This window comes from Ammospiza caudacuta, chromosome 10 (genome assembly GCF_027887145.1).
Source record: "Ammospiza caudacuta isolate bAmmCau1 chromosome 10, bAmmCau1.pri, whole genome shotgun sequence".
Classification (NCBI taxonomy): Eukaryota; Metazoa; Chordata; class Aves; order Passeriformes; family Passerellidae; genus Ammospiza; species Ammospiza caudacuta.
Window position 1 is genome coordinate 15268903 of NC_080602.1, and position 27039 is coordinate 15295941.

General features: G+C 39.6%; 1 protein-coding gene across 5 annotated transcripts in view; it reads left to right on the forward strand.

Moving 5' to 3' along the window:
- The first annotated feature begins 295 nt into the window (after positions 1–295).
- Positions 296–27039, forward strand: part of NEDD4 (NEDD4 E3 ubiquitin protein ligase) — a 50824-nt gene continuing 24080 nt past the window's right edge. For 4 of the 5 annotated variants that reach the window (XM_058811616.1, XM_058811618.1, XM_058811617.1 and 1 more), the window contains exon 1: positions 18243–19754. In XM_058811616.1, coding sequence (XP_058667599.1) covers positions 18243–19754 — 1512 coding nt within the window. Of the gene's footprint in view, positions 356–10233; positions 10308–11799; positions 11879–12972; positions 13012–13456; positions 13511–18242; positions 19755–27039 lie in introns of those variants that run through there. The other variant, XM_058811620.1, reaches the window with a different exon arrangement.

Sequence of the window (27039 nt, forward strand, 5' to 3'; positions counted from 1 at the left end):
CGCCGCGGCCCTGGGTAGGGCTGCCGAGGCGGGCAGGGCGGAGCGCGGCGCGGCTCCCCGAGGGGCGCTCGGGCTGAGGGCGGCGGCCGCGCGCCCCCTCAGGCTGCCCGCGCGGCGCGTGTCTCCAGGCGGGGCGCGGTGCGAGAGCCAATCGGAAGGCGCCGCCGGCAACCGGGTGGGCGGGGCCGAGGCTTCCCGAGCCAATCAGACGATGGGGAGAGGCGCGGGGCGGAGCCCGGAGAGGGGCCGGGGCGGGGCCCGGGGCGGGGCCTAGGTAAACACGGCGGCGGGGGGCGCGCGCCGTGCGGCCATGGCGGCGTCTCCTGCGGAGGTGCTCGGGCTGCCGGGCGAGGAGGTGAGCGAGGCCCCGGGCCGCCCCCCGCGCCCCCCGCTGCCCTCTCCGCGGAGCTGGGCGGCGGCTTCTCCGCGGGACTGAACCCCCTGCGGGGCGGGTATTCCCTGCGGACCTGCCGCGGCGTGGCGGGGGAGCGGGGTGAGGTGATGAAGGGGGTTCCGGCGGGATCGGCGCCCCGCTGCCGGCTGCCCTGAGCCCCGGCCCGCCGTAAGGTGGCGGCTGCCGCGCCGTCTAGCACCGGCATTCCTGGCTTCTCCCATTGGAGGCTGTGGAGCCTCCTCTATGGACGGAGGGATCCGCGTGCCCTCGCAACTTCCTCGTGACGGAGTGAAGCGGGATTTCTTCTCCCCCCGCTCCCTTCCCGGTACCGGAGAATCGCGCCTTTGTTCCGGGCTTTGTCACAGCGGTGTGACAGAGCCGTGCGTGCATTAGAGCGGTGCCTGAGCCATGGGGCTCATCCCAGCATTGCCATCAGCGGGAGTGTGCAAACCTGTCTGCGTGTCGGTGTTTTTTGCAATAAACGCGTGGGTGACTGAAAGTGACTCGTGCAGTGGCCTCTGTCCTCAGGTCGTAGTTCCTGAGCACGTGGATCTTTGGAAGGTGGCTGGGGCTGTACCTGTACCGGGTGTAAGTGGCAGACAGGTGGGGGTGGCTGTTGCATTGTAACCGAGGCTTGTGCGTGGGCCGGATTATTATGGAATGGTTCACTTTATCAAGAAGGAGAGTCAGGGGTTTTTTTTGAATTGCAGATGCAGGAAGACTAAAAGCAGTACCTCTGAAAGCTGTTTGGTGACCTGTGTGAAATGTCAGTAGTGTTGTCTTTGAGCCAACAGGATATTTTACCAAGATTGTCTTTGATCAGCTCCTTTTTGTGTTCAGGCAGTGATGAGCTCTGTGTCAATGTGTACTTGTTGCATCCATAATAGGAATTCGGTTTGTTAAAGTTCTAAAATACTTTTCCTTTTCTTGTTAGCATAGCTCTCTTTCTCAAGTTGTGCTTTATTTCTGGAGAAGTAACTTAAAAAGCTCTTGAATGACTTTTTTTCTTTATATTTGAATTACCTAGGATTTCTAATACCAAATTAGCGCTCCATACTGCAAGGGTTGCATAACACTTCCTATTGCAAGATCCTGTTTTTGTTTGCTAGTAACTTTCTGAGGCTATATAGCTCTACCAAAAGATTCCATGCCTTAGGCTCTCTACTTCTACATTGTTAAGCTCTGTTCAGTTTAGCTGCTTTGTAGCTTTCATTGCTATGGTGAAAATTTTTTGAAATCTGCTTAAAATTTAACAATTCTGATCTTCCATCAATCTTTTTGAGAATAAATGTGTTCCTTTGGAACTGGGGGAAGGGAGGAAAAAGCATGTACAAAATCCATTAGATCTAACTTTTTCTGTAATTCAAAAGCTTAGCCAAACTTTTTCAAGTGACATATGTGAAAAGTGCAGTTTGTTTATGCTCAGAAACTTTAATACTCAGTGAGTACATACTGATTTGTGTGAAAAGTACTTGCTCAGTTGTCTCCATAGTTTTTGTGTGAGATTCTGCATGCGCAAATAACAAAACAAATGATCTTAGGGTTACAAGAAAACTACTCTGCTAACTGCTCTTGCCGAGGATACAAGAATGGAAAATTCTTTTGTCCTCACAGAGTTTAAGACTGTGTATACAGAAGCACAAGAAAAACACAGCCAGAAACCCAAGTCATATTGAAAGTATCATCAAGGACTTTTCTGTTGTCCCCCCACGTTGTTTTGCAGTCTTGTCATAGTTGTCTGCACGCTGCTGCTTTCCCAGGGCTGCTCTGGGGCCTGTTCTGCAAGATGGATTTGCTTTGCGTGTAAATCAGAATTGTCTGAGAAAAGAAAGCAATGTTATCTGCAAAACCTCTGCAGTTTTTGGATATGATCCTATGGTAAATATAATAATTATAAATAAATTGTCATTCAGGAAGGCAAGTGAGGAGAAGTTGGTGTGATTGTTGAGGGAGTTGAATGCAGTATTAGTGTGGATTCCATCAAAATCAGGTTGGGCATTTATGACAGATTTCTTTGTTAAAGGTGTATTAATCACTTGGACTCAATAAAGGATTGCTAATATGGTGTTGCTGACACAAAAAGAAGCTGGGATGAAAAAGAAGGTGTAATTGAGGTTATTGTGTATACAGTGGGTTTGTGTCAATGCTGTGTGTAGGTATCTGAGTTGAAGTGCCTGAATTTAGCAGGTGCAGTTTTCCTTAATTTCTCTGGTTCATTTTTTCCTCTGTAAAAGTCTCTTGTCACCCACAGGACTTATGGCTTAGTTGAATATTGCAATAATGAGCACTAGTAAGGTCAACGTGGAAAAAACAATAGTTCTGTATTCAGAGCAAGGTCTTAGCAGTAGAGAAGTAGATCTCAAATGGGTTGGAAATAAGAACAACATGTTGCTTTTTATCACCCTAGTAACTTTTTTTAGAGGGGAAAGGAATGCGATAAAATGTACTTCCTCCTTCCCAGCAGGTCGGGCTCCTCTGGCAGCGCTCTCTGCCGCCGGCTCCCTGGAGCCCTGAGGGAGCGTTCCGTGTTGGGGCCCGCGGCGGGCCCGTGCTGGGCCTGCCCTGCCCGCTCGGGTACACCTTCCTCTGCATGCAGGGCCGCTGACACTGCTGCTGCTGCTGGCTTTGTCACAGCAGGCTTTTGGAAGAGGGGCTTTTCGAGTTAGTGTGGGGTCATCGACAGAGAACCCACCTCAGGCTCAATCGACTCGTGTTTGTCCGATGTAGGGGATGGCTGAGAATGGGTTTGTGGTTACAGTAGCCCCTCAGAATGATATTTCACCTCATGGCAGGACATATCCTACAAAGGCAGTTGCTATGAGGGTCAAGAGTAGGATGACTCCAACGGTTCAGGTTTCTTTGAAAGTTCAAAACTTTCAAGTTGTTAAGACTTGGATTTCTGTAGGTTAATCACTTTAATCAAGCATTTTCTAACGAGGTATTCACTTCCATATACTGTATTTTTGTAACAATTGACTGTAGTACCAAATAAAGTATTTTCTAACAGTAATTGTGGAATGCTCCTTCAAAGATGGAAGGAAGAATTGTTGGTATCTTAGCCAATGCACTGTTATTTCTTTGGTTACAGGAGGAATAATTTTTTTTTAGAAATGTAATTTTTAGAGAGTTGTCCAGTATCTATTTCTGTTTTCTATTATAATACCTGCTTGCACGCTAGGGCTTTGGAATGGCATTCAATAAAACACTGATTGTATATATACATGTCTTTCATAGTTTAATGTACAGATGTCTGTATGTCAGAGTTCCTGTACTCCCAGACTGAATCAAAGACTTATTTTTTTTTAGCTCTTTTTATGTTGCCCAGATAACATTCTAAGTTAGATAGGTTTTTAGATCTTTTGTATCTATTATGTGCAGTTGCTTTCAGGGATGAAACTAGAAATGGGAACTTCTCACATGCAAAAATGCACTTCCTACTTGCATGCATTTGCCATTTCAGCTTGCTCAGTCAGTTGAGACCTGTCCTGTTTAGAACAAGCATTCTTGTTTACTGCAGCTTGCCTAAGATTTCTCATAGGCATATGGTATTTCATTCTGGAAAGCTTTAGATATATTATTATGTTCCTTTAGGATCTCCTGCTAGAGTAGGTTGTTTATGGTTATTTAGCTTGTAGTTGGTGAGCTGAATGTCCAGGATACATGGTTTGTCTTCTCAGCTTCTGCACACCTTACCCCACAACTCTTCCCATATTGCTGTCTTTTGAAGGTGATGCTGATGAGTTAAAACATTTCAGACATGACTTCAGACACTGGCATGGACTAGTTTTCTTTAGGATTGCCTCTGACCAAACCAGTAATGTTGTTTGGCTCTTTGTGCTTGAGCAGCCCAGTGCTTCCATTCCTGTTCAAAGCCTGTGGTCTCCCCAGTGCCTCTGTTCAAGGTGTGTGCAATGTCTGACTGTTCTTATACAGGCACTCAGACAGAAAATACAGACATTCGTGTCTCTGGGCTGTAGAAAGGCTCTCAGTTTTTTCTAGGCTGTAGGAACTACCATTGCAAGGCATAGCCTAGAATCCCACATATCTGGGTTAGTTGAGACTCTTGTAATAGTGAAGCTTGCTGGCCTGTAGTCTTGAGAGGTTTCCTCATTTTGTTTGGAGTTTGCTTGCATTTTTTTGAACAGCAGTATAATTTGTGTAGATCTGGTGGTTCCCAGAAGCTATTTTATGTCCCCCTGCTTGTTTTGTGTTGTTTTTTTAAAGCATTTCCTTTACACGGAACTAATAAAACACTGGTATGGATACTGGGTTGCACATAGTGAAAAAGTGTTTGGGGATTGGTTGGGGGGTTTTGGATTTTTTAAAATTCTGTTGACAAATTAGGAACTCCATTAGTGGACTTCTATTGTCTTGAATCTCTTTAATTTGTAGTCAAATGCAGATTGTAGTTAAATACAATCTGTAGTAACAGCCAGCATTTCTTAATGGATGAGACTTTTGTATTTATGAGCACAAAATGCTCACATGGTACAATTAAATTCTTCTAGTGAATTACTAAGACTGATCTGTAACTGGCAGAGGAAGTTAATGACTTTCATTATGTTTAAAAGATCAATTAATGTAGTTTTGTAATAGGAATCTTTGTGAATCTAAAACTTTGTTTTGAAATAATTTCTTTTTAAAAAAATGGTTCAGCTCTGTTGGTCACTGCAGAGGGGACAGTGTTCTCTGGGTTGTGAAGCAATGGTCAGATGGGAAAGTCTCCCTCCCATTTTCCATCTCCTGGTGAAATGAAGTGATGATGCTAAAAAGGACTTGCTATCATTTGGATGTCACCTAACATGTGTGGCTCACTTGAGAGGTCTGATTATTGCAGGAATTTCTTTTCTCCTAAGGCTCCCCATTCTGTGGAAAATGCTTTCTTTCAAATGAAGACTATATGCAGACATGGTATGAATCTTAAGAAAGCTTTAATATATAGTTCCTGATATTGGCAGAATCTTTCAAGCTGATGCTGCTGTGCTGTTTTATTGTTGTAATAAGCTTTGGTGCTCTTATCTTGGCTTCAGTGGTAGTTGATTCTTGACCTATCTAACAAGAACAAAAGAATAACAGGATGTTATTGCCGAGAGGAATTGTTTACTACCAAGTGTTCCCTGTTAGACCACTCAGTCATTTTTATATTGGCTTCCTCAAAAAAAAGCTCTCTAGTAGTCCAGCAGACACTACCATTTTATGTTTTACATTAAATTAACCATCCTGGCTTTGGCTATAGTTACCAACATGTCACCATTTCTTGATCTGTGCCTTTTTCCCCACCCTTTTTTCCTGCTTGTATTTTTCTTCTGTCTTCTGCTCTCTCTTGGACTTCTATCACTAAGGCAGGACTCATTCTCCCAGTTGTCTTTGGTGTTATTATTTTCCTGCCATGTGAATTTGGAAAGGATGGGATGAGGATGAACAGTTTGTTAATAGCTGTCCTTTGTAATTATTGACTGCAAACAATGTAAGGCAGGCAAGACCATTCCAAGGTTGTGAACAAGTTTTGAACTCCTTATAAAGTTGAAATTTCTTTCCAAGTGCTGTTTTCATGTCCAAAATGAACAGTTCAAGAATGCCTCATCTTGATGTACATTCATGGAACATAGGTAGTTTCATCGTGACTTTTGTGGAATTAAACTGTCTTCTTCTACAAGTGCCACTTGATTAGTTTGACACTTGCTTTGCTACTCTGAAAACACATTGTACAACTACTTCAAGGCATACATAAAAAGGATTTCTGTTTTATTATCTGTTCAGAGAATCACAAGCTGGAAAGCATTGCCTTTAAACCTTTAAGTTACTGATTGTCAACATAGTGGCTCAGAACCTTTTATTTAATCCCTTGTTTCACAGTATCTGTTAGTAAATAGAGTCATTATTAGAGATGGTGAAAATGGTGTGGTTTAGTAGTCCCAGCTATTTTGTCTAGCATCATGAACATGTACTTTAGAATATACTAATATGATTAACAATAAAGTAATGATAAAACCTGGAAGTTGATAGTAAGATAACTATCTTGCTGATTCAGCTCGGAAAAGGATGTTTTGTCTCACTTAATCAGACCAAGACGTTTTGAATAGTTTAGTCTCTGTAATGTGTCTTAACCTTATTCCCCATCCCCATAGCTTTAAAATAATATATAACCCCTAAAAACAATTTAAGCCTGAATTTGCTGGGAGCAGCCTAACTCATACAGACTGTGTGCAACCACTCCTTGGCAGATTCAGTAGTTTAAACAATATTTCTTCTATTTGCTGTTTTTGCCTGATTCATGTTGGATTACTTACATTCTCAGAGGGAACAGCTTAACAGTTCAGTTTTGACATTGTATTCTTTTTTTGTTTGTTTTTTTGCCTCCAGCCTGTGGAATGGCTGGCAGTCAGAAGTTGTCAAAAGCTGAAGGTCCTTGTTCCATCTGTACAAACAATCCCTGTGCAAGGCTGTGCCCAGAGCTGCTGCCTTGAGGGCTGCTGTGTGCATGTCTGTGTTACAGAGCAGCTGGGTACAAGGGCACTAAACCTGGACAACTCCCTGTGTGTGCAAAGCAGCAGAGGATGCTCAGTTTCTTTAGCTGTACAGGCAGGATAAATTCAGATTGACCCATTCAGGTTAATGTCAGAAGCTTGGGTAGACAGTTATATCCAGGAAGAGACTCTTGAGGAGATAAATAGGCCTGAGAGAGCAGTCTCTTAGATAAACAGCAGTGCTGCTAGGCATTGCTGGTGTGTTCCTGTTTACTGGCTAGGTGCCTGTCCCCTCCTCTGTCACCAGAACCCCTTGAAGCATGGCAGTGGTGTAAAAGAGAAGCAAGGCAAGCTTGAGAGTGTCTGTAGTCATATGGAAGAGTAAAGGTACAGGCTGCAGCCTGTGTACTTTTTGGTCTACAAAAACGCTCATATTGCAGCTGCCTGTGAATCTACAGGAGTTACTGATCCAGAGTTTCTTGTATATAGCTATGAAAGAGCAAATAAGGATCTCCAGAGCAAAGGTGAATGAAGAGGATGAGATTCAATATTGCTTTTCAAACCATGAAATTTTGATTTTGAATCTGTTCCCGGTGGGTGCCAGAATCAAGTATCAGATGCTTTGTCTCCGTGCAGAGCTTGCATGGCCTAATTTTTATCTGCATGAAATGATCTTCAAAAGGTGCTGGAACTCTTTGGCTGTTCACTGCTTTGTGGGATCAGTGTGTTTGTGGCAGCTTTTCTGAGCTGTGGCAGCAGTTGCTCAGTAATTCTGCCATCAGTGAGTGAGGAGGAGAGGTTGTAGGGTCACAGTGCTGTATCCTGTAGCAGCTTTGCCTCTTCAGGATGTGTGGGGTCACAGCACAGTGGCTCCTTCCACTGTCAAGCCCTTCTGCCTGTGTTTGCCTCAAGCTGGCTGAATTTCCCCTGATGCTCATGGCACACTGGCCTGACCAGAGTCTGGGGAACCTCATATGCTGTGATTGTGTATTGCCCTTGCTTGTCTGCGTGGGTTTTTTTCCTGGAGTTTTTAGTCACCATAGCTTGGGAAAGGAAGTGGACTCTTCAGTGTCACCTATCAGTTTAAAAAAGCCAAAAGGGGGTGTGGTGGCTTTTGGCAGTGAGAGTTGTTAGTTGAAAAAGTGAAAGTGAAAATGGAGATCTGTTGGGAAGGTTGTTGTGAACAATTCAGGAATTTTTTTTAACTGTTTCTGTTAATGTAGGAAGTTATTTCTACCTTTTCAGTTCTTCATGGTGGTTTGGTTGGTTGTTCTGCTCAGCTAACTAAAATGCTGTAGCTGTCCTAGTTTGGCACTGACCCCAAATAAATAATAACCTTTCTTTCAGCAAGGCGTTTTTCAATCAACCTTCAGCATGCCAACATCAGGTTTGTGGCTTCTAGTTTCCTAAGGCTATGTGCAAAGCAAATTGTCTTTTTGTAAAATAGCTTTCATATCTCTATTATGATGCAAGTAAACAAACCATGTGATTAAGCCAACTTTAAAATCTCAGGAGCGTGGATCCTATTCTGGGATCACCCCTGTGTGGACTACATTGATGCACTATTAGGGCTGACTCTGGGATGCCTTTGCCCAAAAGCATCTAATTGTCTTTGCTTTTCTCATGCTTGAATAATGGAGCAAACCTCGTGGTCTAAGCAACTGAATGCAGAGACAAGAAAACCTATTTGTCTTTTAGGGCTGTGTCCCACATCAGCCTTGGCTCTTGGTCTTTTTCTGAGAAGGAAAAGGTGGGGTTGATTGCCAAACTGATTTCTGTCATTTGGGTCCCATGGGCTGTGACTGAGGACCATCCTGTTGGAAGGGCGGTCAGGGTGCTCTGGTGCAGTGCAGAGGTGCTCAGGGAGAGGGGAAATGCACACATGGGACTCTGGAATCATCACAGAAACTCACTGATGTTGAATGTCACTGAGGCCAAGTAATTGGTAGAAGATAAATTGGACATTGTTTTAGAATGTAAGATGGGTGGATATGTTAGGATATTTGTTATATATAAAAATGTTAACAAATAGCTCTTCTTAATTTGATGCCAACATAGTTTTTTACTTATGTTTTCTTAAATCTGGTCAGTTCTGATATCATAAAACACATGATAATGTTATGTGCCTTAGAAGCCTGGTCACGACTAAGAATTTTGAAAGCTTAGGCCACTTTCAAGTGGTCAGTGCTGGGAGGGGTGGTCTGTTGGTCTTCCTTTTCTGAGCTCCTAGAGTTTCTAGTAGGAGACAATGTCCTTGGAGGTGAAGGCTGAAGATAGACTTGTGACTTGGCTGGAATTGACTTGGACAATTGATTGTTTTGTCAGTGGACCTTGTAGATGTTCATCTCAGTTCCCAGGCAATCACCTGTAACTGTAGAGGGTGGGAGAAACTCACTCACTTTTTTATTATTTTATTTTTATTTAGGGGTCTGTTCTCAGTTGTACATTTTTAGCCAGTAATTCCTGCCTCAGTATTAGGATGCAATTCTCTCCATTGGCTTTAAGAACCATTCCAGCCAGATGGGGTTGGTTAGGGAGTCTAACCCTGTGGTTATATGGGAGACACGATGGAGCATTCCTAGAGCTTGCTGGGAGTGTCCTTTAGAAAGCACTTTCAATAGTGTGTGGAATTCAGGGAGGCCCCAGGGAGAGCATCTCCTGCTTCACCCATTGCTCTTGTATCTGTTTAACTCCCTAACCTAGATTGGATCAGCTTTCCTCACAAGTGTCTCTGGCCCACCATCTCCTACAAACAGCCCTTCATCTGGAAAGCTTTTTGCTTTCCAGAGAAACAATGATCATTTGTATTCCTCCTCTGATACTGTCACAGCTGTTGGGAATTTTTTTCCCCTCTTTAATACATATCCCTATCAGATGATAGGGATATGTATAATGTGTAATTAAAATATTTTTTTATTTCTTATAAAACTCATACCCTGCTGGCAGGTCGTATCAGTAATCCTGATATTTTAAGTGTGACCTCTCTGTGCTGTTGACTAAAAATAGATGCAAGATTTTTTTGTTACTACATTTCTTTCCAGAGTTTATTACTGTTTTATTAACCTATTTTGATAAATTTTTGATAAATTTACCCTTTTTGTTCTTCCCAGGAAATAAATATTGTCAGAGTCTATTTCCCTCCCTCTGATGCATGCCAAGATACCATCAGGTGAAAACTTCTGTGGTCCATGCAGATTTATCTGAGTGTTACTGATAGAGCTGTTTCTGTCAGACAAAGTAACTGCATCATTAGTCTGTAGTTTTCAGTGGGAATTCAAAATTCTGCCCATAATTTCTTTTAGCTTTATTAATTGAAAATAGACCTGAAAAAGAAATCTGAATGCATCTTGAATATGTTCATTTGTTTTTAAGGAGAACACACGAATTGTCCGGGTGAAGGTCATAGCTGGAATCGGCCTGGCCAAGAAGGATATCTTAGGAGCCAGGTAAGAATATGTTGTTAATGTATTAAGGGATAGCTGCTTCTTTATTGTCCTTCTACAGCTCTTTAGCTCTCAGTAAATTCTTCTGTGCCTTGTGGAAAAAAAGAATCTGAACTCCTTCAACTGGCAACTTTATAAAACTATTAGAGCCTATATAAACATGAAGATATCTGCTTTCGTATCCAAGAGTGACTTGGACAGATCTTAAGTGTTGGCAAAACAAAGTAGAGGAATGTTTTATTCTCTGCATAACAGAATAGCTCTGCCATGGAGGATAGATCCAGGTCTGTGTTTCACTTCAGGTAGGCTGCAGCTCAAATAACTACAGTTAAAATAACTAGAGTTTAATTGTGGTCAGAGTTCTCATCTGTGCTTGGAAGACTTGGAGTGAGCACAGTACTAAACACTGGTGGCTATGAGACTGTTTCAGCTCAAATTATGTGCAGTGGCTTAAAATTTAGCAAAGGAATGATCAGACTTGTGAGTTGGTAATTGAAATGCTTTTAGGATCTTGTAGAGTTGGCAAGTGGCAGAATGCATTTAGTGCTAAAGCCACTTTTTCTTCTGGCCTTTGTACAAAGGGTCTAGAAAAGTTCTAGAGTACAAGTTCTGCTGTCAGCTGCCTTGGCATATGTGCAGAATGTTGTTATTTTAGCACAAAATTGCTGTGTGTGACATCAGTTTAGCAATAGAAAAAATTCTCTTGTGAAATTTGTATTTTTCCTAAAGCTAGACAGTCTCCCTTAAATTTTTGTTCACGTGCAATTTTTATTTCGAGCGCAAATTGATCAGCTTTTCTCATCATAACTTAAATATGTGAAAACCATGTGCTCTTTTACTGTATGGCAGACAGTCTTGGTCACCTTTTGTTACTACTCTGAGCAATTAAGTACTTTGATTGTTCATGGAAAGTAGAAATTCACCTAATATGTTGGGTTTTAGTACCACAGGAAAGGAAAAGGCAGTAGGACATTTTAAGCAGAAATATTGGGACATCTTCATTAACAGAAAAATTCAGGTTAAACTCAAACTCTGTCAAAATGATAGAACATTTAGTAAAATTGTTGCATGTTCTAGGAAGTACCTCAAATTCCAGGTGTTCTAAAGTTAAGATACTTTGAGATTTTTCAGTCATGCTTTTTTTCTGATTTTTTTCTGATTTTTTTCATGCTTGCTTGTTGAAATGTGAGAAGTTTTATTCAATCTGTTATCTTGAAATAACTATGAAAGAGGACAGAGAGTCAAATTGTACTGATACACAGAATGGCATAGCTAATATGATCATTATCACTACTGGTGTTTATATTAGTTTTATCTCTGAAACTGTGCAGGAAATGATTGTAATTACAAATCTCTGTGGTATTTGTAAAGTAATTGTGACCCCTTGATTACATAACTGCTATTAATTTAAGCCTTTCAAAACCTGACTGCTGATAATGGTGACCAAAAAGGGCATAGAGCAGCATACTACTTGTTTGGTTTTTTTCCCTCCCAGTGACCCATATGTGAAAGTGACATTGTATGATCCAGTGAATGGAGCCCTTACCAGTATTCAGACAAAAACTATTAGAAAGGTTAGTCATCTTATCTGTGTGGGTGTGGTGGGGTTTGGTTGGGCTTTCTGGTATTGTGTTGAGGTTTTTTTTAAAACAGACTCCAGAGGAAAAGTTAAAGCTAGAGGAAATGTGAGAATTCATGTAATAGAGTGAATGGACGTGGGGAAAGGAATGTTCCATGGTCTGCTCAGTTTCTCTGTTTGTGGCATTATTGCGGGATTTTCTCTTTAAAAATTTTATTGCAAGGTAGAGGAAAAACTGAGGAATATAAGGTGAGTACTGATTGAAAACTACATAATTAATGGAAGTACTGGATTGTTCTGATTTTTCTGAGACCTTAATGATATAAGAATCTTTCTTGTTTTACAACTTTTTATCTTTTTATGTTAAAAACACAAACCCACTTTGTTCTGTTTAAACATCAAATTGCACCATTCACCTGAATCATTGTTTTTCTAGAATTCATGCAGGAAAAAGTACTGCTAACTCAGTGTAACTAAAAATGAAGAACTGTATATATGAGAGGGAAAGCACCCTTCCAAATTGATGTACTTGGATAGTGGCTCGAACTTGTTATGAGATCACTCATGCATATTTTTCATTCCATTTTGATAATTGTTACATTAAACTATCTGTAGTATTTTTTAAAATAATCCCAGTTCAAAGATGAGCTGAGCTGAGTGAGTTGTGCTGTGTTTGGCCCATCTGTTCCTGGTCTGTGTAGTTGATGTTGCTTAGAGATTTGGCATTTGCTAAGAGCTTGCATGTAAGTAATGTGGGTGTTGAACTGAGAGGAAGGCAGTGATTATTACTGAAGGGACATACTCTAAATTAACTATTTTCAGTGTCTCATGCACTTTCTCTGCATCCATGGCATAGACAATAGCTCACAATACCTGCAGAAATTGTCTCCGTTCTGCACTGCATTAAACAGTACAAGATTCCTTTGATTTTTACCAGCAATATCAAGCTTAAAGGTACTTTTTTCTTAAGTGGATTGTTACATGGAATATAATGTGTAATACATCAAAAATTATATACAATTGTACAGAATTATCAGTATAACTAATGCTCTCTTCTTTTTTTTTTTTTTTTTGTTCCTCTGCACATAGTCTTTAAACCCAAAATGGAATGAAGAACTCTTATTTAGAGTAAGTGATTCTGTTTATAGCTTGATTACATGTTGGATATATTCCACATTGGGAAAAACTACTCACTACTCTCCCCACTTCAGAACTCTTCCCTAATTCAGAAAGAACTCCACAATTAATGTTCTAAAGGGCTCACAAACTGCTTTCCTTAGAAATACTTTTGTTAACTCTGGGACAAATGTCGGATTTTCAGTCTTGGCGTTGCCTTCTTTATTCTGTGAATGTTTGAAAGCATGTGCATGGATTTAGAAACAGTTTGGGATAGTACCAGTTATGGCTTATTGGTTCTAGTAGAAATGCATTGCATAGTAGAATGGCAGCAGGGTATAAATTTGCTGCTTAATAAAGACCTTTGGTATTTCTTTCCAAAACACAGAGATTTTGCTGAAGACAAGTGCTGGAATTCAGTACATATGTTAATTATCACTATACTTCTTTTTCATAGGTTAATCCTCAGAAACACAGACTGCTTTTTGAAGTATTTGATGAAAACCGTTTGGTAGGTCTTTTTGTGTTAATTTTGCAGTGTATTAAAGACTTGAATGAAAGCAAGTCCACCACGATTCAGTGTGGATAAAAAACCCACTCCAAACAACCTTAATTTCTATAATGAAACCTAAAACTCAAGGCAGACCTGATTATTTATCTGACATTGCCACACTCTTGAAGCTCTGAAGCAGTTACATTATTACTGTAAACTTCTAATGTGCTTTAACTCATGAAAGCATCATTCTTTCTTAGTGCTGTTCACATGACAGGATCAAATTCTTTGGTGATATTGAAAGCTCTGCATTGGATGTTTATTTTTCCTTACAAACAAAGCAGTATTGAGATGTGGTGTGAGAAGCTTCTTCAGTGTGTGAGGAGTAGCATCAAAGAAAGCATACATGGATTTTCTTTGGAAAGCTCAAGAAGTGAACAATGGATTGTGATCTTGTGTCACTCTGAATGGAAGGTCACTGGTGAGATAGAGCTAGCTTGTGCTTTTATCTCAGTGAAATCAAAATTCCTCCTCTGACCCAAGCTCTCATTTTGTGTCCAGATGTCTGATTACCTGTATTTGTTTGTGTGTTTCATTGTGAGTAAGCTTGTAGCAGTACAGTCATGACACTTGCATCTGTTTCACCGATATTCCTTGTCACTAAGATAGGTACCTGTCCCCTCTGCAGGAGTTTGGAACTAAGGGAAGGGGTTGAGTGCTCTTGCAGGCCAAACACGGTTTCATTCCAAATAAGGGATCTCTTTGTGCTTTGTGCTTTAGTAGTGTGTTGGCCATGAAAAACATTCTTTCCTAAAATGCACGTGTTCAGTAAACCATATGAAAGTGCTGCTCTTCTGAGGTTGGGAAGAGTGAAGATGTGTGTAAATATAAGTACAAACTGCCTAGAATAATGAGATTTAAGAAGGAGGAAGCTTGTTTCTTGGTTACAGGCATTACACAGTCCCCAGGCCATTTACTGTTTAACTGATGATATTACCTGTCCAAAGTATTCAAAATATGATGTCTCTTTGATTTATTTAAAAGCAGTGTTAAAGGGAATCAGAAGCACTTGTCCCTACATGGGAGGTTAAATGTGGTTTTTCAGGATGCTCAGATTTTCATCTGCACATAGTATTATGGACTGGAGCATATTCCTCAGCACGGCCAAGTACTCTGTCCATTGCATGTCTCGTTAGAGCATTGCTGCCACCACCTGGAGGCCACGAGGCATGATCAGAAAGTAGGATTCTTGATTTTTTGGGGGGAGAAGGCCAGTGTTTTCTTTGTGTTTTCCAATAGAACTCGTTCACATTCTTTCTATATCTAAATATATGAGTTGTTTGATCTGTTTGCTTATGGAGAGGAACCAGTTAAACATTTTGTTGGTATCAACTGGGAAACAGTGCTTTGTTTCCCATGCATGATTATATTTGGAGATCAAAGTGTCATGACCTCATCAGTCACTCTATCGTTCTGTAATCAAATCCCTATATTTTGATTGTTTCCATCTCATTTGGTGAATGGAACACCCCATCTCCCTGTTCCTTTTCAGCTGGCTGTCAGAAACCGTTTTTATCCCAAACGTCTTGGGTTGTTTTAAGTAAGACAAATTGTTGCCTTAGCTATGATTGTTACTTAGTGTTGACAAGCTGCCCCACTTTTCATTCATCCTCACATGTCACAAATAGGTGCCTTGCTAAGTAGCTATGATCAGAAGGTGTTTCATCTTCTGCTGTTTTAGTATTTTATTCTGTTATTTTCAGTGTTCTTTCATCTACCTATTGGATGAGTGTTTAAAGTCTAAATGTGAGCAATCTGGTAAAACTAAAATATTCTTATATTTGTGTCTACCAATGGTTGATTTCCTCTTTACAAAATTTTCTCTCAAGTGCTTTTATTCCCTTTGACTTTTAGGGATAAATGGAAGCCAGAAATACCTGCTTGTTTTTAAGAAATGCTGTGTTCTTGAATACCAGCCTCAAAACCTTTCTTCAGAGTTTAGGTTAAATTTCAGGTCTTGCTGCATTGGTTATATCACCAGTAGTCAGAGTTTTGAAATCTTGTAATAGCCGTAAAATTTTCAAAAATCACTTGTCTTGGATTTGGTAAAGGAGTGCTAAATCTAGTTTGTTCTTCTGACTTGCAAACCTGTGATAGAATAAAGGGCTTGAGTGGTTTGCAGAGTCTTTAATTAAGATTATCTTTAAAAACACACTAGAAAAATGTCAAGAACATGGAGATCACTTAGGAGATGAATCAGTGAAGTGACCACACCTCTTGCTATCTGTCTTACAGTACCTTGCCACAATATAGGTATCTTGCAAAGTGCCTAAATCTGTTATTGATACTGAAAAAATCAATGATTTTAAGCTTTGAATGGAACTATTGGTATATTTAAAAATACTAACTTTTAGTTTATATTTATGCCCACTCTAATTCAGCAACATTGAATTTAACACTTTAAAAGCCATTCGACATTGCCTGAGAAAGCTGCAGTTGGCTGGCAACACCTAATCAGGTATAGCTGAGGAAGAGAGACATGTTGAGAAATTTTGCTGGAATCTTAAGCCTTGAGTTACCAAATTATGTCAGTTTATTGTTTTTTTAGGATTTCTTTAGTAAAATGGAACAAAACATTTCAGATCATCCACTGTGGGAGATGGTAATGCTTTTACTGAAAGAAACCAGCACCTCCAATGGTTGCACTTCACATCACACCAACATGTTACAAACTGTCCACTAATATATTTGTTATTGGGGAGAGAAGAAGCCTTAAGAAATGCATTTTTTACTTTTTGCTCACATATCTTAGGGTCACTTGCTGATGTTTTTGGTTTGTGTTTGGTTTGTTTGATTTTATGGGTATTTTTTACTGTATTGCTTGAAGTACAAATGTAACTTTTTGAAACTGACCAAAAGAACCTTTGGTGGTATTTTCCTTTCCTCTTCTCTCCCCATCCCAGTCCCCACCGACATATAACTTTAGAAGGAGTCCTGTTGGTTATAATGAAATAAATGAAGTGTTGTATTTGTTGGCTTTTTATGAATAAGCTAGTATTCATTTATTGCTGCATTCTAATAATGGAATTCAGGTAATGGAGGTTAAGTAAGCCCTGGAGTATAATTAGAAAACAAATTTGTTTCTTGCAAACAAGGTGAATTTGATTCTGGGCTCTTTTTTGGGAAGGAGGTATAAATGTTAATTTTACTGCCTTCTAGCTTAAAATACAGTAAAGGTTAAATAAATATGAAGCAGAAAAAACTCCTAGTAGTATGACCTATAAAAGTACAAATGGCCTAGTGTTCTCTTCTGTTTGTACTCTTTGAGCAGCACTAAGTAACTCCATGTTAGAGCAGTAGCATTCAGTACTACATCATAGATGGCTTATGTATTCAAAAGTACATTCATGGCCAAATGTTGGTGTTTTTCAAAACAAAACCCACAACAAAAATCCCACTTAACAGCAGGATTCAAGATTGTCTTTTATCAGAAGTCCCACTAGGTGCCAGCAAAGGGCCTCTACAGATTATATGAGCCAGTGAAACATTTTGTAGGAATTCTCAATCCCTTTACTCTTGGAAGAATTTACAGTATATTAATTTCTTGACATGCTGATCATTTTCTTTAAAAAATGAACATGAAAAAAATTAGTTATGAATCTATGAGGCAGTTTACGTGTACTTATAGAGAATAGCTTTCTTCTGTAATTCTGTTTGGTAATGCTTTTTATCTCTGTGCATACTTAGTTCAGTGTTCTAAAGTTTGTGTAGCTGGTCAGATACCTGCAAATCAAATTGAACTGTAATGCATGTGTCCTTACTCTGGGCTTCCAGCAAATAAGATGAGGTAGTTAGATTTGTAAGAGTAATTTTGTTTCTTTCTGCCTTTAACAGCTGTAGTTAGAAAAGGTCAAACTAGAAATAAAAACAAATGCCAAATTATTAACTAGCAAAACTTTTTTTTTGCCCCTTTTCAGTTGCACCTCATTTAAAATTATGAATTAATAAGCACAGAGGGTTCTACTATGTGCAGATCTTTAGAAAGTGTGATTGCTTAGCAGCATTTGGATTGCAAGATAATGCCAGATTGCTTTCAAGTTTTATTTAAATAGTGCAGAAAAACATTTTCTTAAGGGAGAGGAGGCTTATTTCACTAGTTTGTGCATAATTCAGACCTCAGCAGTTTGCTAGCATGGTTACTATTTGGAAATTCAATCCTGGACTTGATACTCAATTATATGGGACTTCATTCCTACCAACTTCCTGTAATTCTAAACCTATGGGTAAAAATATTAGTAGTCATACGCTGCTGAGGAAAGTGCGGCCACATTGACTCAGCTCGTGCAGCCGCAGCAGGCGTTGCTGCTTGCAGCCTGCAAGTTCTGGAAGCCTATTCTAGCATTCATTTATGCAAATTCCAGGAGGTGTAATTGCAACAAGGTCAGTAGTGTTTGTCAGTGTGTCGCAGCTGAGATCCTTGGAACATAAGAGCTTTTTAAATGAAGCCTTTTTGACTGCAAGCAATCAACGACGGTCCAGAAACTACAGTTCAAGGAATGGCTGGCTTATTTCAAGAGGTACTTTCTTTTAAAATGCTAGTATCTTGTAGAAATTAGGACAAAGACTGCAACTTTTATGGGCTTTTACTGTTGCAATGTACCAGCTCTGGGTTCTGTGCAGCTGCCTGTAGCCTTTCTGCTGAAGGATCTTTGTGGTTTTCATTTGCTAACATGCGTGGAAATGAGAACAAATGGCACGACGGTTAAGATTGCATTTTGCTACCCAAAGAAGCAACACAGACCCATTATCAGAAACCTCTGAAGATTTTTTGGATAGGAATAATTGTATGTACTTCAAAAAATCGCAGAGTTCTGCACCTAGCTTTACACAAGTGAAACTAATTCCTAGACAAGCTGCTTATGCACCTGTAGTGCAACAAGTAATTAATCCAGAGAAAAGCACGACTATTTCTTCACTGCAAATAAAAAAGAGCAGTTCACTGCACATTTCCTTGCAGTCTAGGAAGCAGAGTGGATGTTCTAGGTTTGGTGATGCTGTGGCTGCTGGTGAAGACACTTCATTCATTGGTGTTGGTAGCGAAGGGAGCTGCGGTGCTGGAGCCGTGTCTGACCATCGATGTAATGACAGCCTTCTGAGCAGTGCTGCTCTGGGCAGAGGCAGCCTCAGCAGCATTGCAGCAAGTGACAGTGGCTCGTTCAGCAGTGCTGGCAGTGACTACGGATCATGTGCAAGTACCACAAGTGATGGAGGTTCATATGCTAACAGTGTCATCAGTGACAGTGGCAGTGGCACTCTTTGGACAAGTGACAGTACTTTCTGTGGTAGTGTTGCACATGGTGACTCTTCATATAGAAGCACTGGAAACAAATGTAATCCCTCCAGGAGCAACTCATCTCAGGAAACACTGTACAGAAGTAATACTACTTTTGACCAAGATGCTTTGTCAGTGAGGAAGAAAACTAAAATTCCATTGCGACGTTGTTCATCACTGGTTATTTTTCCTAGGAGTCCTTCCAGTACTCCTCCAGCTTCTCCAGTAAGCTCAGGTCAGCTACCACACAGAGGCACCTATCAAACATCTCATAAATTAATAATTTCTCCTAGTGAGCTGGCACAAAAAGAAGATCAGACCATTTCCAAGGGATTCCTTTCAACAGCAGTCAATGGACTTAGGCTGTCTAAAACAGTTTGCTCTTCTGGCGAGCTCAGAGATATCCGCCCACTTTATTTGAATGCATCATTACAGGACAAAAGTCAAATTTTGAGTGGTCCTCAGCAGGCAACTTGTGACGAAGTACCTGGTGGCTTCCCATGTGTTTCAGTTCATCTTAAACAAAGAGCATTTGCATCAAGCAGTGAAATGGTTAATGGCTCTTGCAGTCCAGAGTTAAATCTGAACTCTGGTACAAAATACCCTCATTTAAGACTGGAGCGTAGCACATCTGCTTGTCTGCCCTCAAAAACAGATTCAGAATATCAGATTAATATAAATGAACTAGGAGGACCCAATGCACAGATGAGCAAAACTCCCCATATTTTGCAAAGAAGTGTTTCCTTGGAAGGATCACGTCAAAAAGTTTCTTGCTGCTTATCCAGCCTTAAATACAAGTGTCATAGTGCAAGGACGTCTCAGTTGCACATACAGTTCAAAGCTGGGAATGAAGGAAAAACAACTGGTGTTAGGAAAAGATATGGAACCTCTAAAAGGGAAATGTCTAGCACTTTGTGGAGGCCCCAGAAGGTGAGTGATGTGGTTTATAGAAAAATGTGATGCTATCTTAGAGTTGAAATTTAGCTGGAAAGTAGTAAAAGTGTGCAACCAAGGCTTAAGTGCAGTGATTTCAGAGTTTCCTAATGGTGTCAAATTGTCACCATTAGGAAGTTAATTTTTTAATTATCTGTAACATTTGGGTTTTAGATTAGTTTCTTAGAATATGGGGCATAGGTAAATAGGTGTTGCTGTGAAATAAGCGTCTTTAATAGATTTTAAAACAATAGTTTGCTGTTTACATGAGCTCAGAGGGATTTTCTTGTCTACTTATGGAGACATGGGAGTCATTTGAACTTCAGATGAAGTTTTGTAGTTATAAACACTAAATTTTCAGTAAATTAATAGCAGTTACTGAAGTTTGCATATAAAATGGGTAAAAATGAGTGATCTTTTAGTTTTATTTCAGATAGGCTTTGTTTTACAGAACAGTTTGTTGTATGTAGAATTAAAGATAAGTCGTATTTGAGAAGAGAAACTGTAAATACCATTTGTTTCTGTATACACCCTGAACCACAGGAATTTTCAGTTTCCTCTCACTCTTTTTTTCCTCCTTCCAACTACTATTTCAGCCTGAGCAGTACTGAGTAACTTAATACCTCTTCCAACAACATTGCTGTTCAAATTACAGTACTTGGGTCTAGAAGGCTTATATTAAATATTTTTTTTTTTTTGTAATGAAATTCATGTCCTGCTAAACTGCTGGTAGAGGTGTCTACTCTTATTAGCTCTTGAGGCAGTTAGTAAAGCATAGGCCACATGGAAGGTAGATTTTAAGCCTTTAAGGTAGTTTAAATAACATTGTGAGGACTTAAATTATCTGAATATTTTTAGTTATGAATGCTGATAAAAGTGCAACAATTGATGGTTACTAAAATTGTTTTAAGAACTCATTCTCATTGATTTGACACTACTACCATGTAACTAATGTGTTTATTTAGGCAAAGGGCTTTTTGCCAAAGACCTTACAGTTATGACAATCCCTGTCTAAACTAGTAATTCACCTTGGAGGTGTTAGCCTGGAATTTTCAGTCTTTTTTTGCCCTTAGAGCAGTGCTTGATGATTTTACACTTTGACTTTCCTTCTTGGGAAACTGTGATTTATGCTTAAAATTCTTTATAAATCTCAGAGTGGAATAGATAATCATTATATATACTGTTTGGTCATTCTTTTTCCCAAAATCTCACTGTAAGGTGAGGGGTAAAATCCACAATAAGCACAAACACATTAGATCCAGACTAATTAAATTGTGTCAGTTATTTTGAAAGTATATTGTGAAAAAGGAGTTGAGTCATGCACTTCAATTATATTTCTCATCAACTTGCACTGCTGGTCTCTGTGTTTAATGGCAGCTGATATGAAAGATAATCTGTATTTTAATCCAAGTTCAGGATTGGATTGTTAGCTAACATTTCCAGCAAACCTCCTAGGACACTGGGCAGGCAGTAGTTTGTTTCAGTTCCCAGGAGCAGTGTTTACAATGGATTGACACAAACATCAGGTACAGAAAATTTTCAGTTCTCAAATGGCTATTTTCAGTTTTTATGTAAAACCAGTAAATTGGTAAATATTCTATAAAACATGTTATCAAAAAATGTAAAAGCTTCCTCCACCAAACCAAGCAAAAACCATAGCTGACTTCACAGCAGTTCAGTAACTGACTGGAATAAAATAGATAAATACCATTGTATTTGTTATTAGTCTTTGTGACCAATACAACAGATTCTATGGCAATCATTTATTTACATAGTCCACTTAATTATCATGGTGTATTGTGACTCATTTAAAAATAAACAACTCCAAAAATATTTCTCTTGACTCCAGTTAGTCTGGCCTAGTATATTGATATGCTGAGTCTGGGTTCAAATTTAACAAGTTGATACTGGAGTAGCATTTAGTAATGTCAGCTATCTGTACAGGGCAGCCATGAAATCAAATCAGTGCTGTGGTCAGAGACTCCAGAGGCTGAAGCAGCAAAAGGTCTATGCATTCTTTTCTTCCATGCCTTGCTACCAGCCTTCAGCCACCTCAGATCACATTTCCTGCTTTCCATAATCAACAGCTTGTTAAAGGCTGGCTTAAAAACAATCAACACCATTTCTATGACAACTGGCTTTGGATTCTTTTTAATTAAGTTACAAAATGGGGAATGGTGGTGGCCAGTGTGTGACTGCTGATCTTTACTGGGAACTTATTGAAGAGGTTCTCTTACAGATACTGGAATTTCATTTATGTGAAGCAGGAGAAAGAAAGAAAGAAGTCCATGGTTACAGCATTGAAGGTTGCCCTTGACTATGTATTTCTACTTTAATGTTTTGAGGTTTTTCATTATTGTTTTGGGGATTTTTTTAGTGCATCTGTCTCTGCTTGGGGTAGAAATAAATCTGCAACTAAAGCATTTTCACATCAGAGATGTGGATTGTCCAGGAGGTACAGATGAAGGCAGAAACAGTGGATACAGTTGCAGTCCTTGTAGAACATAAACTTCTAAAAAATTAAAAGTTCTGTTAGTCTCTTCTACAAGTATAAGATCATGTTGACATCCCTGTTGACATTAGCTATTCCTTCCCCATCAATATCACTCTCTATTGGATATGTGAATATTGTAAATGTACTTGCAAATCTATTTCAGCAGCTGTATACCATTAAAATAATTTCTTATACAATTGAGGGAATAAATTGTGTTATAGTCCTTACAAGTAATTTTGCTCGAGTTTTGTCTCTAGTTATTGAAATGACATGTTTTGAAGCAGAAAAATCCCCCAAACTTCAGAGATGGTGTAAAATAACCAAATTGTTTTTCTACTGTCAGATTCACGTAAGAGAAACCTTTTAGTTGGAACTCTTGAGCTTTTTTCACTGAACTCTGGAACTTTGCCTTCATAAAAGATGCTATTTGAATCCTGCTGTACTAAATTTAAATTTAGTAAAACAGTAATTTGAGGGGGCTGTGTGTGAGGATTTCTCTCTTGAACAACTTCCCAGCTGATATGAACAAGCTGAGGAGACCAGAACCTGTGTCTGGAAGATTGTGATTCCCTTGATAAATGCTGCACCACAAGTTAGTGCTGGGTAGTCTGAGGTTGTTTTGTCTCTTGCATTCTCCTTAGGTGTAGAGCTTCTGTCATGGCATAACTCCCTCCCAGAAAACATTTATCCAGGCAGGGAGAAGTGCCAGGAGAAGAGAAGGACAGCTGTGGCTCAGCTCCAGCTTTGCACATAGAGCAAAGGGTGCATGTGTATCATTGTCCCAAATCTGTGCAAGGAGGTGAGGTGGAAAAGGAGCAGCAAAAGCAGAAGATTATGGAGCCAATACAAAGCAAAGCACAAATTGGCAACACTTTATGCTACTGTGCTATGGTAACCTCATAACCTAACAACTTTCATATTGTTCAGTATTGCATATTTGGGAGGATCACATTACAGGAGCATGTGGTGCATTGCTGTGTCATGGTCTGTCAGTTCAGTCAGGGAGAGCTGGGCTTGAAGGGAAGGTTGTGTCTTTCTGAGGAATTGTGGGGGTGATTAGGTTAGACTTCAGTCACATAGGAGTGTATGTGCTGTGTCTCAGACAAATTTTGGAAGCTGAAATATACATCAATACAATGAAGGGAAGACAGTGCAAACTGTATTAATCACAATAATGAACAATTTATAATTAGTTGTAGGTAATTTCCTGCTTCTGTGCTTTAATCACCTGTGGTGCTTTAATAGCTGGTACTAATTTCTTCTGGTTTTTGTCTTCCTTAAACGCAGAGTTAGTTACTTCTTCTCTACCTTTCTTCATGCTTCAGCTTTTGATTAGCAGTCCTCCTTCAGGGGAACAAAAAGATGGCACACAAAGGATGGGAGAGATATTAGAGCCTGCTATGTGGATGCATTAGGGAAGTGATGGAAAGGAAGTGATCAAATAACATTATTAGGTAATAACTTGATCCCTGAAGTTTTTCAGGTTTCATAGGTTGCATTTGGCAACTCTGAGCCATATGTAACTTTCAGAATATCATCATACTCTAGGGAAGCAGATACTTGAATATACCAGTATATTAAAGCTCTAGCAATTTGCAGTCCTCAGCAAACATTACATGTACATATTAAGAAGTTTTATTTGATTGTGCTCTGTGGAGATTATGATTAGCCTAATTCTGTTTATAGTCTGCAGCTGAACTGAGTTTGAGCAGGTTTCTCTTGCCAGAAAAAAATGGGGAAACTAAAACTGCAAAACCATGCAGGGCAGGCCTCCTGAAACAGCTTATGTAAATATGTAATTATCCAGCCTTCAGGGTGATTCATGTCCTTTTAATCTTCCATGAGAGAGTGGGTAGCGTTGATGCTGTGGCTTCTTTAATGTTGCCACAAGCTATAGTTACTCTGTTTTTTAAAATGTGGTATCCCTTAAAGAATGTGTTAAAGTAAAACATGTTCACAGGGCAAGCTAGAGACATTTTTCCTTTACTCCTCATTACCTGAAGAACTTGCAGGCTTTTAGATATGAGACAGGATCATTGCTTTAATTTAATTTTTTTTCCCAAATAGGCAATTTGGAAATCAGTGTTGAAAAATGCCAAGTATTGCAGACATGAAAAGCAGCTAATGATGTACCCTTGGTGATGGCCTGCAATACTGGTCAGGAAATGGTTTGTGTCATGGGGAAAGACTTGCTGAAAATGCCAGCTCAGATCTTATTGACAGGCAAATAAAAGCTTAGGATTTATTAGGGAAGAAATAAACTAAAAAAATTAAAACCACCATTATGGAATTGTACAAATCATAAGGGCATGGCATGTATTTTTCTAGTGGTCCTTTTTCAGGAAGCATGGATAACAGAACTAAAAAAAGGTGTGCAAGATTGGGGTGAGCTTTATGTGAGGGGAAACACTAAGTAGGCCAGGGGTTTTTCAGCTTTGGAAAAATAAGGTGCTATAGAGGGAATTTATAAAACTATACTTTAGAGGAGGTGAATTTTTCAATTCCACTTTTTTAGGAAGATATTCTTTTATATGTTACTGAGCAAATTGTCTCAAGATCTGCATATCAAAGTAGAAATGGATTTTAAGAAGTTAGGTAAGTTGAAGAAAGGTCCATCAAAGGGTATTTTCAGTATGTATTTTAATGTCAGGATCAAGAGGTCCACGACCACTTATTTATTGGAAACTGGGGGTTGTATCAAAGGAAGTACTGTTCTTAATTGCCACTGTAATTATTATTCCTTAAGCATCTGCTCTTGGCCATTCTGTGGAAAGGATACAAGGGTAGGCAGAGTGTTAATCTGACCCCCAGGCTCTCTGGTGCCTGCTCAGCCCTTGCAGCCACAGAGGATCAAGTGGTAGAAGTGCTCTCCCCTCACCCTTGGCAGAGTGCTCTTCCAACACATGTTTTCTCATCTTCCAGAAGTGGATGAATTTCACAGATTAAGCAAGTAAGCAAAACTGAGTGGCCTTTTCAGTCATTTGCTTATGACTGACTTTCACCCTTGTCTGAAGGGGACTGCCCTGCATTTCTGTGAAGTGTCTCTGTTTCAAGTGTACTTTTTTCCTTACTCCCTGTGACAAACAGAACATGCTGATTTGGGAATGCAGCCAGCAAAATGTTTGTAGCTCATTGCAGTGTTAGTTTATGGATCTATAATCATCTCTGTTTCAAGAGAGTGCATAATTCTTTTTTTCTGTCATGATAGTTTACAATAAACTGAAAACTCTACAGATAGCTGCAATTATTGTTTGAGACCTTGGGCTGCTTTCAGCTGTATCAACTGTAACATAAGCAAACAGGATTTAAGAAGGACATCAGCAAGTTCCTGGCTGAAATTACATACAAACTTGAATTGGAGTCATTGAAGTTAGGGCGTATTAAAATGCAAATGAGACACTCCAGCTACTCAGTGAGAGGAATGTGGTAAGAAACACAGAACTAGATTCTTTCAGGCCTGGATGATTTCTCTGGCAATCAGGGATTTTCCTAGCATAAGGGAGATGGCCTCTTTGGTAATGTCAAAGTACAAGGGCTTTTTAAGGAAAAGGAATTCCAGAATTTATTATGACCATTACTTCTTTTTTCAATAGAGTTTCTGCATTAGCCAGTTATTCTACTATGCATTGTTTCTAAGTTTGTTTTGGGGCAAATATTTAGCTTATTAATGAGAAATCTAAAGTGGTTAACATCTGGCAAATTATAGGCTAATAAAACAATGTCTGAGGTGGGAAGTGTAATATAACTTTGATAGTGTTGTTGAGCTTGTCTGAAATAAACTGTAGTACTGTTTTGTTGGAAAAGTGATTGTAGTTGGATTATTTGTGTTGTGGTCACCTTTTGTTGTTAGAGGTTGAGGCATCCAAGGTCAGTTCATGCAGACTGATTTTGGATGGGTGGGATTTATAGCTTGAGCACAGCAGACTTTAAAACAAACCCAACCACTGAGTTCTGCTCTGGCCAGGTGCTGTGTCTGCCCTTACACCTGGCAGCAAGAGGCAAGGTCTGAGGCCTGAGTTGGTGTTGATGCTGCATTTGCATCCACAGTAGACTTAGGAATGCTTTTAAAAACTGCTGGACTGACTTTGGAGCAGGGTGAGGCCATGGAGGCTGCATCCAGCCCTGCTCTGGGCTCATGCTCTAAGAAGTGGCCAGGTACCTGTATATCCCTGATAAAGTGATTTAATTTAGGGCTGAAAAGCAGCTTCCATGTTCAGCCTGACTTTGTGGCTCTGTGTGATCCTGAACTGGATCAAAGAACTTCATAGGAGTGAGACCAGGATGCAGACATGCTCCAATTGTCTCTCTTTTGGAGAAAAGTAGTTTATCTATTTTTAATTCTACTTCTTCCCTCTTGCTCTGAAAAGCAAAAAGTTGATTGACTGTATGAAGTCCTTCAGCTGATTGTGTTAATTAGCCACTGCAGTAAACATCTGCTATATCTGGTTTATATGTTGTTACTTCTGGGAGCAAATTACACATGCAGTTTTAACATTTGATAGAGTTTGACATTTCTGTGTTTTAAGCTTTATAGTCTTAAATGGAGAAGGTGGAAGTGCAGCTGGAATTGTTACTACGAGAGTGTTTTTCAAACTTTCTTTGAAGTCTTAAGATATGGCAAAAGAGCTTTCACAAACAAATGCAAGAGTTTTATGCTTTCATACTATTATGAAGATAACTGATTTGATGTCAGAAATGACTTGTTGAAATAGTACCTAATTAAATATTTGGTACTGTTTTCTAATTTTTTTGTGGTGAATATTGGCAGATTTAACACAGGAGATCAAG